A 12,416-nucleotide genomic window follows, 5' to 3' on the forward strand; every position below is an offset into this window, starting at 1 on the left:
ACAAGTTATAAAAGTTATTTTTCAATTAATTTGATTGATTTAGAATGCCGTTAATGGAGAAGAATTGAGCAATATTTTAGTTCAAAGAACCAATCAACTTCAAACTAAGTGAACCGAATAACCGATATGCGGTTATTCGGTTCACTTAGTTTGAAGCGTAATAAATATATCGTTTGTCGTTTGTTTGTCGTTTATTATAACTATGTATTATGATTTCAGACCCGTTGCCGGTCACGCGAACTTCTGCCCCAGCGAACTGTCCACCCGCTACAGGGACCTACCGCACGTGCTCTCCACTGTGAAGCACGAAATGCTCCACGCGCTCGGCTTCAGCGTGTCGCTGTTCGGCTTCTACAGGTCAGTACTCAGTTGTCATCATAATATAATAATAAACATAAATAATATAATAATAAATAATATCTTATATATAAAATTCTCGTGTCACAATGTTAGTCTGCATACTCCTCCGAAACGGGTGGACCGATTCTCATGAAATTTTCTGTGCATATCGGGTAAGTTTGAGAATCGGCCAACATCTATTTTTCATATGTACCACGGGCGAAGCCGGGGCGGACCGCTAGTAATATAATAATAATCATAATATATAATCAACAAAAACAAAAACAGCTGTAGAATCAACTCCATCACCATCGTCTTAATAATTATCAATTTCAAGAATATCATCACCTATACACGGTGTCCCAAAAAGTAGTGATGAACGGAAGCTGGGAGGTAGAGGACCTAGAGGGGTATCCAAATCAACCCCATGTATGTTATGCGATTTTTCGTATTTTCGGAGTTAGGACATTTTTTTCAATTTTTCATCAATCGCCGAGTACGATGAGATTTTTATTTATGGTGACGTGAATTATTGCGCTAGATGCTTGATTTTTTTGTGTGCTAAGCTGAAAGATAGGCCAATTCAGTATGGTAACATTTACTATCGTTTGATCTTTGAATGTAATAAAAAAAAAATAATTCAATGCCAAGAAAGATAAAATTACCCAGTATGTCGTAAGGTGACAATTAATGTAAAATATACTTACATGTACATACTGAAATAAATAATAAATAATAAATATTATAGGACATTATTACACAAATCGACCTAGTCCCACAGTAAGCTCAATTAAGGCTTGTGTTGTGGGTACTAGGCGACGATAAATATAATATTTAATAAATACATATATAGATAATAACACCCAGACCCAAGAACAAATAATTAAGTTCATCACACAAATATTTGCCCTGACCGGGGATCGAACCCGGGACCGTCGGCTCAGTAGGCAGTTACATTACCACTGCGCCAACCGCGTCGTCGAAATTGCTCTCTTGGCAGTTAGTGTAGCTTATTCCCTTATTACATATATATTAAACTAGCTTTCTGCCCGCGGCTTCGCCCGCTTTGTCTAAAACCTAATAAATTATATACTAAAACCTTCCTCGAGAACCACTCTAACCACAAAAAAAAACCACATCAAAATCCGTTGCGTAGTTTTAAAGATTTAAGTATACAAAGGGACATAGGAACAGAGAAAGCGACTTTGTTTTATACTATGTAGTGATAGTGCTGGTCAGAGGAGGACAATACTACATTTCTCTTAGATTCGAAGAAATAAGTGGCCGTTTAAAATAAATATTTTATATTTGCAGAGATGATAATGGTGAACCCTTAACAGATAGACGGACGGACACCGGCAACCCACCTTTGGATGAAGAGTAAGTAAAATATAATAATCAAACAAACTAAACACAATAAATCTATACTAATATTATAAAGCTGAAGAGTTTGATTGTTTGAACGCGCTAATCTCAGAAAGTACTGGGCCGATTTGCAAAATTCTTACGGTGTTAGATAGACCAATTATCGAGGCAGGCTACAGGCTATAATATCATTACACTAAGACCAACAGGAGCGGAGCCACGCGTGTGAAACCGCGGAGCGCAGCTAGTTATAAATAAAAGAAATATCATGTCGCAGTCATCTAGTTAAATCAGCCGTTTCATAATTAATAGTCTAGGCATTTGATTAAACGGCGCTATTTTATTGAAAAATATGTCGAAGCCAACTTGTCAACAGTCATTATTAACAATCTTCTGTTTCTTATTTAAACTAATGTCGTTAAATTAATATTTAAAGTGAAACTTTTATTACATCGTCTCAAACTTTTTGCTCTGTGTAGCGCATGTCGCGTGACGGTCGAACCGTACGATAATTATCGTACAAATACGATAATTTTGTGCCTAAGTTTCACTTTAACCGTGGTTTCATAAAGCCACACAACATTTTTTTAGGGCTGATTTTTCAATCCTTGGTTAAAACTTATTCATCGAATAACGTATTAAACTACCATTTCAAAAATATATTCTAATTGTCCGTATTTGACAGTTTACAGGTGACATTTTAAAATGTTCGTGTAATACTTTATTGGACGGATAAATTTTAACCTATGGATTGAAAAATCGGCGCTTAGTGGTATAGGTAAATAAAACGTTTTTTGTCAATAATATATTTAGATTACTAAATTATTATTTTCTACAACAAATTACAGGTTACAAATACATAAATGGTCGGATCGTGTTGTTAAAAATATAACTCGTAAAAAATGGATGATCAGAGGTGGATATATGGAGAGGAACTTTCATATGATCGTCACACCCAGAGTTGTGAAGGAGGTAAGTATTAAACACGCTTATAATAATAATTAACTCTTTATTGTACACCAAATAAAACAATACAAAAAGAATAACAGCAAATAGGATTATTGTACAATAGGCGGTCTTATCACTAACAAGTGATATCTACCAGACAACCTGTGATCAAGGAAATGCTGGAAGTAATAGCTTATATTAGCTTCACCTGTATGTTTGTATGTAACCGACTTTCTTAGACTCGATTTTGATTTTAAACCACAGTTTTAAACCGACAGATTTAATTCAAACTTTTTACACTGTGATCGGTGACAATACAGCTTAAGTGTGTTCTAAATTAACTATTTGATCGTCTACAACAAAAAGAAATGGAACAAAAACAGTAATTATTTTTTTAAATTTTTATTGCACTAGCGGTGCGGTTTCACCCGCGCACGAATTTGCGGGCAAACTAAACGGCAAAAAGGGAAGGTTCATTATGGGAGTTAAATATTTTGTAAATTCTTCGTTAAATCTCAAGGAAAACGTAATTTCTAGACCCTTGACCTTATATTATAAGTTCTAAATAAGGTTATATTTATTTTTCAAATTATTTGAATTAAATAAAAATTAAAAATATACCTAATTAATTAAACTGATCTGTTTAATTATTTAGGTATATTTTTATTTCAAATTCATTTGATTTAATTTTATTTCTTTACTTACATTTTATTTCTTATATTTTAGGTTCGAGACCATTTCAACTGTTCTACATTAGAAGGTGCTGAGTTAGAAGACCAAGGGGGTGATGGTACTGCTCTAACTCATTGGGAGAAACGAGTTTTTGAGGTAAGTCTTTATTTTAATATCTTTTCTAAGTTATACGTTCACCTATAAATTTATTATAATATGTATTATGGTAAAATATCACTACATAGTATGAAACAAAGTCGCTTTCTCAGTCCCTATGTATGCTTAAATCTTTAATACTATGCAAAGGATTTTGATGCGGTATTTTTTAATAGATAGTGATTCAAGAGCAAGGTTTTAGTATATAATTTATTAGGTTTTAGATGAAGCAGTCGAAGCCGCGGGCGGAAAGCTAGTATTTTTATAACAGCTGATTAAGTAAATTATATACACACATCAACAAAGTCTAGGGATATTTGGTATTGCATCAAATATCTCAAAATCTGGAGAATTTTGTGATATTGTAAATGGAAGAATTATAGCTCATTTAAGGTCTTTAATAAAAAATAAAACATTTCATGATTTTCTTTAAATTTTCATAAAAAATGTTAATTTTCCTCACTAAGGTGGAAACTTGGATAATAAAGATCTTAATTTCTTGTCACAAAACTATAAATATTGACTGAAATTGGCCATTTTTTTCCAAAAATTTAATTATAAATAATCAGTGTTGTCAGCATTTAGATTATTCATTCAGTTGCATCGTTACTTTTTTAACTGCTTTCTTTTTACTATTGTAGTTACATGTAAATATTGCATTAATTCCAGAACGAAGCAATGACCGGTACACACACACAGAACTCCGTGTTCAGTCGGATAACATTCGCCATGATGGAAGACACCGGCTGGTATAGAGCGGACTATTCACACGCGGCTCCATTAGACTGGGGCAAGAATCTGGGCTGCGGCTTCGCTGCTGCGTCTTGCAAGCAGTGGCTGAACACGCAAAGGTTAAGGTAGCTGTGTTACACACACACACACACACACAAACATACACAGAGACAAAGACAGAAATCCCAAATTAATAAAGACACACACTCGGAGAAATTCATAAAGGTACACGCACACATCAGCACGCAACATACACATAGACAAAGACAGAAATCCCAAATTAATAAAGACACACACACACTCAGAGAAATTCATAAAGGTACACGCACACATCAGCACGCAACATACACAGAAACAAGACAGAAATCCCGAATTAATAAAGACACACACTCGGAGAAATTCATAAGGGTACACGCACACATCAGCACGCAACATAAACAGAGACAAAAATACATTGACACAAACACGCACACACGCAAACACTTTTACTGGCTTTGGTGGTGGTTATACTTGTGTTTAGAAATCTTATATATAACAGACATAATATTATGTATATAAACAGGTTAATTTGAAATAAAATAAATGAGAATTGATACTTTGAAACATATATTTACATAAAAAATTACAATTATGTTTTTATTCATTTACATGCAGCGTAGAGAATAACACTGAGTAAGTAATGAAACTGAATAAATCATTTTAAAGAAAAGTAAATAAAGTCAAATTAATTAATCTTTAACATTTAAAATATTTCAAACAGTATTTTAAAATATGGAGATTGTGTTTTAGCAAAATTTGAATAAATTTCTCAATTGTTAAGCGCCAACGTTATCTGTTTTTGAAGTGAAACTTCTTTATCGGGGTTGGAAAAAAAATTAGTGTAACATTTTTTCGTTACGCGTGACATTTTTCCGTTACGCGCCATCTTTTTCTTATCCCTACCACGCGTGATTCGACGTATTTCTGTAAAGTTGCATATAGTAAATTATTTTTTGAAAAATAAGGTCATAGAGAAGTTTCACTTTTTACGTGTGTACACTAGTACACGCACACATTTTTTTAAACTATGTATGTATGTATCTACTTAATAACTATAAATATATAAACGGTTATTACTCAATGTATAATATGTAAATTATTCCTTTCAAGCGACATAAATGGAACGGAAATCACGTAAGTGTGTTTTAAGAAAAAAATTTAATAATTTTTGTAGAATATTTTCAATTTTATTAGTTACTAGCTGCTCCTCGCGGTTTCACCCACATTGCACCGCTCCTGTTGTTCTTAGCGTGATGATATATAGCCTATAGCCTTCCTCGATAAATGGGCTATCTAACACCGAAAGAATGTTTCAATTCGGATCAGTAGTTTCCGAGATTAGCGCGTTCAAACAAACTCTTCAGCTTTATAATATTAGTAAAGATTGTAAGTGTTTATATGTATTGATTGTAATAATTTTCAACAGACGTAAGAACCCGGCGCCATTTTGCGAACGTATAAAGGGGGAACCGTTGCGAACGGAATGCTCGCCAAGACGAAATGCAGTAGTTCTGTGTAATTTAGTGAGACACGATAATATACTGCCGAGGCAATATCAGGTTGGTATTTTATGATTTTAATTGTTTTTTTTTTTAGGAAAAGTAAATTTTTGAAATTGGTAACTCAGTAAAACAGTAAATATAAAAGTTGTAGAACTTTTTATTACCTACAACTTTGCCATTGAAATTTTTTCCATAGGACTTTTAGTTTTGTCGGAAATCAAGAGAAACCATTTTTTAGCCTTAGAAGCTCCTCCCTCCCACTTCCCGAACTCGGATATTTAAGCTAGATAATTTTTATCACATTCTCCTCCTTTTCTAATGGGTTTCATCCTACGACCTACTGTGATTTTTTATTGTTTCAAAAATTATCGGCCCTGGTCTAATATATAATGAGCTAATTATTTGGGTCAAAGAGTAACAAACATACATCCATCCTCACAAACTTTCGCATTTATAATATGTATTAGTAGCTTAGATTAGTAGGATAGGAAGGAGGATACGACTATATTCAGAACATAATGACGTATGACGACGCGGTTGGCGCAGTGGTAAAGTAACTGCCTACTGAGCCGACGGTCCCGGGTTCGATCCCCGGTCAGGGCAAATATTTGTGTGATGAACTCAATTATTTGTTCTTGGGTCTGTTATTATCTATATATGTATTTATAATATTATATTTATCGTCGCCTAGTACCCACAACACAAGCCTTAATTGAGCTTACTGTGGGACTAGGTCGATTTGTGTAATAATGTCCTATAATATTTATTTATTTATTTATTTATTTATTATAATTTTTTATTATAGTTGAGCCAATTTAATAGGCAACATTTGACGTCTATCAATTTTATCTTCATAGGGTGGTAACCTGCTTAAAAACATCGATTAAAGCGAATTAATCGATACGGACTTGAAACAATTGTCAATCGAACTTGAAACACATGTCAATAATTTATGATGATTTTTATTCCCAAGTAACCAATGCATTCGATTCTAGATGTCAGATTTCGATTTTTAGAGTAACGTCTCTGGTATTTATAAAGAAAAAAGGTTTATTGACACAAAATTGTAGCGACGTCAGTTCTTTAAATAAGAAAATGTTTATTATGTTTAGAATGGTTTATCAGTAAAATCAAATCTTAAAATTAGTTGCATCGGTCATTATTATTATAAATATGTAATCGTAATTGAAAAAAGTTAAGCAAATGTGCAGTTCTAACAAAACGAAATATCATGTTATTCTATGTCGTCGTTACTAGGTTACGTTGTTGAATTTTGTTGAACTGTCAAATGTTGCCTATTAAAATGGCTCTACTATAATTTTGACATGACATACAATGGAATATCACAATAAACGGACGTCATACAAAGCATTTTGTAGAAAATAAACAATCTCCTGATTTTGTTTGTATTTAATACAGAGAAACAAAATAGAGATACCTACACACTGAGACTCAAAACAAACAAAAAAAGTGTTGTCATATTTTCCCAAACAGAAATTAGTGTTGAAAGTTTTAGAATTCATTTCGGTCAGTATAACCGGACAATTCATTAAAAATTGGTCACAATAAACGACATGTCACTATAAACGAAGTCATTTTATCCGACTTTTATTAATAACTAGCGGTCCGCCCCGGCTTCGCCCGTGGTACATGTTTACGTTTTCTCTACATAAGAACCATCCTCGGTCTTCAAGGAATATAATAAAAAAAGAATTATCGAAATCGGTTCAGCCGTTCTCGAGTTATGCGCTTACCAACACATTTTGCGATTCATTTTTATATACATACTAGCGGTCCGCCCCGGCTTCGCCCGTGGTACATATTTACGTTTTCTCTACATAAAAACCATCCTCGTACTTCAAGGAATATAATAAAAAAAGAATTATCGAAATCGGTTCAGCCGTTCTCGAGTTATGCGCTTACCAACACATTTTGCGATTCATTTTTATATATAAGACTAGCGGTCCGCCCCGGCTTCGCCCGTGGTACATATTTACGTTTTCTCTACGTAAAAACCATCCTCGTACTTCAAGGAATATAATAAAAAAAGAATTATCGAAATCGGTTCAGCCGTTCTCGAGTTATGCGCTTACCAACACATTTTGCGATTCATTTTTATATATAAAAGATAAGAAGATTTTATATGAAAACCGAACTTTGCTTAAGCGGTTGGTCAATATAACCGGAGTCATAATAAAAGGATTCTACTGTAATTTTTTTTCTCTTTTCAGCATTTCGATACGTTACCAAACGTACCGGCAGGTGATGAAGCCCACTATGGAGGTTCTGTGTCTTTGGCTGACTATTGCCCATACTTGCAAGAGTTCACTTGGAAACATAAAACTGTATTGTTGAGGGGTAGCCGCTGTTCGTATGAGGAGAATACGCCGAGTGAGTGAATTCAAATTCAAATTCAAACCATTGAGATAATATTAATATGGAGACGACACCGCCTACATCACTTATGTTCCACTCAACATACGTCATGTGACGTATGTTGAGCGGTATTTTTTAATGGTTTTAAAGTGAAACGCATCAAACATGCCTTCGTGTGTGTTACGATATTGCACAAATAATACAAATAATACGGAAAAGTGCAAAGGAATAACTTTCATCGTTAAGTACCTAACTAGATAATAATTTTTAAAACTTAGTTAGAGCAAAAAAAATGGCGCACAGATTTTGTTCGTGGTGTCTCCTCCATACGTAGTAATATTATCTCAATGATTCAAACACATAATATGTGAAATTCAAATGTGTTATTTTTAAGATACCTTGAGTGATTAATTTAAATTAGTGAAATTGTAAATTTTAATTCAAACTTTTGAAATTGAAAATTCAAGTTTAATCCGTCAGTCCTCGGATCACAGACACAATAGAAAATGTATTGTGTCTCGGCCCGATCGGGCCGCTCGGTGGTCAATGGGTTAAATTCAAATCTGTAATAATCAGGTGTACTTCGTTATAGAGATTTTTGAAATACGTCGAATGATAAAAGATAGAATTCAATTTCAAATTTTTGGAATTTAAATTCAAATTTTGATTCAAATGTGTGAAATTTAGAGCTAGCGCGCACGAGCAACTTTGTCTCCGCAACTATTTTGTCTCTCGCACCTATGGGCTAGTATGAAAGTGCGCGCACGTAGCGACGCAACTCCCCATACAAATTGATGGGAGAGACAAAATAGTTGCGGAGACAAAGTTGCTCGTGCGCGCTCGCTCTTAAATGTTACATAAAGAAAGTTACTTATTTCTAGTAACATAAAGTGATATTTTAATTTAATATTTTAAATGTGTTTTTGACAATGTGTTCTTAGAGAGATATTTAATTCAAATTTAAAAGTGTATTAAGGATTTTTAATTGTAATATAAAGAAGTATGTTGTACCACAATCAGTTTTTTTTTTCTGAGATATTTCTGCATGTTAGTAGGAAGTAAGTTATTTAAAAATTGGATTTTTATATGTATGGAATTTTTTCGCATATATTGGAGAATTTTAGTCAGAAGCAGTAGGTACTTAATATTGCAGAAATAGATTTTATCACAAATATTTCACTATTTTAGTAGAAAATAGTAATTAATATAATATATTTCTTATCATTCTAGAGACTGATGTTAATTTCGCTTTGGAGAACTACGGGCCTCATTCAAAATGTTTTGACCATAGCGAGAGAGTTTGGGAACAGAAATCTTGTAGACAGGTATGTTTTAATATATTTATTTTATAGGACAAATATTACCATAAAGTTAGATATAATATCGCTACTACATCCCTACTAATATTATAAATGCGAAAGTAACTCTGTCTGTCTGTCTGTCTGTTACTCAATCACGCTTAAACTACTGAACCAATTTGCATGAAATTTGGTATGGAGATATTTTGATACCCGAGAAAGGACATAGGCTACCTTTTATTGCGAAATATGTACCACGGGCGAAGCCGGGGCGGACCGCTAGTATAATATATAGGGCTTCTCATTGCATTGCACAATGATGACGTCACTTCGAAAATCTGCTATGAATACAAAATGTATGGGAAATAAAATGTATGGGAGCGTTTAATGCAACAATTTTGGATAATGCTCGTTTTATTTTTAAAAATGTATTATGGCCATTTTAATCATTAGGTAAGACTTTCAATATCAGTTTAAAGTTTTTTGATATCTGCAATAGTTACGGAATAATCGCCTGTGCACACTTAACGATTACACCCTGTATAGATATAATTTGACAAATCTATATAAGGGCCGATTTTTCAATGCTTGGATAAAACTTATTCGTCGAATAATGTATAAAACTACCATTTTCAAAAAGTATTCTAATTGCCCGCAATTGACAGTTTACGTGACATTTTAATATTATCGTGTAGTACTTTATTGGACGGATAAATTTTATCCAAGCATTGAAAAATCGGCCCTTAATCTATTTATTTATTCCAGATAAGAGAGTGGCAACACTGGGGTTCCGGTTGCTATAAGTATAAATGTGACGGCGGTAGATTGCATGTTGTTGTGAGTATATCTACTAATATTATAAAGCTGAAGAGTTTGTTTGTTTGAACGCGCTAATCTCAGGACCTACAGGTCCGATTTGAATACTTCTCTCGGTATTAGATAGCCCATATATCGAGGGAGGCTATAGGCAACAAGAGCGGAGCAATGCGGATAAAACCACGGGGCACAGCTATTATTAAATATATTAAATATTATTATTATTATAAATATATTGTTTATATGTGATTTGAGTTAAAATAAAAGTGTATAGAGTTGCATTTAGTAAAAGTCGCTCGGTTTTCGAGATATTCGACATTTTCTAAAAAGCTAAAAAAATACACCTCTTGCCATATCGTTTTATTTAATTTTATTTTACAAAAGTTGTATTATTAAATACAATCAAATATAAAGAAATAACAAATAATTTCAGGTTGGAAACTACACATATACCTGTTATTTTGCGGGCCAAGTGTTACAAGTACGAATAATACAAAAGGGCTGGCTTCACAAGGGTGGGGTTGTTTGCCCTCCGTGTAGAGAACTGTGTGGAAATGAATTCGCTGTAAGTATAAATTATATTGTTAGAAATTACACGCGAAGCCGGGTTAAATATTAATTTGAATGTAATCAGAATGTAGTGCGATTCTACACAGCTACCTAATTGATGTAGGTAGTTGATAACAAAACGCAGCAAGTCAACGACTATTAGCAAAGTGAGGGTAGTTGGGTCGAACGTCGTATAAACAACGCACATTTGCTTAACTTTTTTCAATTACGATTATATAATATTTATAATAATAATGACCGATACAAGTAATTTTAAGATTTGATTTTACTGATAAACCATTCTAAACATAATAAACAATTTCTGATTTAAAGAACGTCGTCTGAACAACTGACGTCGCTACAATTTTGTGTCAATAAACTTTTTTTTATTTTTAAATACCTGCCCCCCTAGTCAAGTGGCTTTCTGTTAGCGTAGCGTTCAATAGAATAGACTACGAATGTATGAGATTGACGTAACCTGTAGATAAACGTATCTACAGCTTACGTAGCTAGCGTAGTTAGCTGTAGATAAACGTAAAAAGCTATAAATCTAAAAAATATTTTGTTTTTTTTTTCAGGATCGCAACGAATATTGCAAGGGGGGTGAAGAAGCGCCCCCACCCAACTTATATCCGAACGACATGTTAACTTGCAACGCGACGAAATTCACACAGTCCGCCATTTTGTTATTGACGACCATTTTATCGTATCTATTACCACTTTAATAGATAAGAGGACTGAACACACGTGTCAGAAGTGAAACTTCTTTAGAAAGATCCAAAGATACCAAATGTAATTTTTGTGTATTGTGTTTGTAATGGGTCTTTGTAACTCCTAAATAAAGAATTTATTTATATAAAAGGTAAAATATACCAAAATCGTCGCCTCACTCTATGACGTGACGGTATTGCCATGACGCGACCTTGAAATTTTACGCGTAAAGAAGTTTCACTTCAAAAAAATAAGTTTTGCATATTGTGTCAAGCAATATTGTAAGTAAAAAGGTGTAACTCAAACTCAAACATTAATTTATTCAATTAGACTTCTTTTAGAAGCACTTTCGAATCGTCATTACATATTTTTACACGCTTTATATTAGCTTCACCTGTATGTTTGTATGTTTGTAACTTCTTTGGGCGCGATTTTGACCCACTTTAAACGGTCAGATTTCGTTCAAACTTTGTAGATTTATTGAGGACCGATGACAATACACTCGGTTCGGTTCACTTCGGTTTTCTATAAAAAGCGTGTTTTTTAGTTTTTTAAACTATTATTATTAACAATTACCATGTACATAGGCATGAATGTGGCTAATTAGCCACGTTTTACTTTAGAAATAATAAAAAATAGAACTTCTGTTGTCTCTTTTTCGCTCCCGACAGTTGAATCATGCCATCTCACTTTGACGTCTAATCGTGTGTGCGTGTGTGCCGTTTGAAGAACGAATGTTGTGTTGGTGACCTATCTACACCTTTTTACTTATAATATCAAATATATTGTGAAGAAGATTGCAAAATTTGATAAAAGAATTGTCCAAAATATAAATTGTTTTTTATTTTATTTGTCAAGCTTGTAGAGATTGTCTAATCTAAAAATGAACGCCCCTCCACTAAACTTAATTGTT

At 33.4% G+C, this 12,416-nt stretch overlaps 1 protein-coding gene across 3 annotated transcripts in view; it reads left to right on the forward strand.

Moving 5' to 3' along the window:
• Invadolysin (leishmanolysin-like peptidase, invadolysin) overlaps positions 1–12,000 on the forward strand; it is a 69,383-nt gene extending 57,383 nt beyond the window's left edge. For 2 of the 3 annotated variants that reach the window (XM_090119044.1, XM_090119045.1), the window contains exons 8-18: positions 220–357; positions 1,654–1,719; positions 2,553–2,676; positions 3,379–3,480; positions 4,150–4,337; positions 5,678–5,810; positions 7,985–8,144; positions 9,360–9,454; positions 10,193–10,264; positions 10,677–10,808; positions 11,371–12,000. In XM_090119044.1, coding sequence (XP_089975170.1) covers positions 220–357; positions 1,654–1,719; positions 2,553–2,676; positions 3,379–3,480; positions 4,150–4,337; positions 5,678–5,810; positions 7,985–8,144; positions 9,360–9,454; positions 10,193–10,264; positions 10,677–10,808; positions 11,371–11,517 — 1,357 coding nt within the window. In that variant the 3' untranslated portion in view covers positions 11,518–12,000. The remainder of the gene's footprint in view (positions 1–219; positions 358–1,653; positions 1,720–2,552; positions 2,677–3,378; positions 3,481–4,149; positions 4,338–5,677; positions 5,811–7,984; positions 8,145–9,359; positions 9,455–10,192; positions 10,265–10,676; positions 10,809–11,370) is intronic. The other variant, XM_090119046.1, reaches the window with a different exon arrangement.
• Positions 12,001–12,416: the final 416 nt, after the last annotated feature.

The sequence above is a fragment of the Colias eurytheme genome, chromosome 31 (genome assembly GCF_061535395.1).
Source record: "Colias eurytheme isolate Ceu_HAF_F1 chromosome 31, ilColEury1 Martin Lab GWU primary, whole genome shotgun sequence".
NCBI lineage: Eukaryota > Metazoa > Arthropoda > Insecta > Lepidoptera > Pieridae > Colias > Colias eurytheme.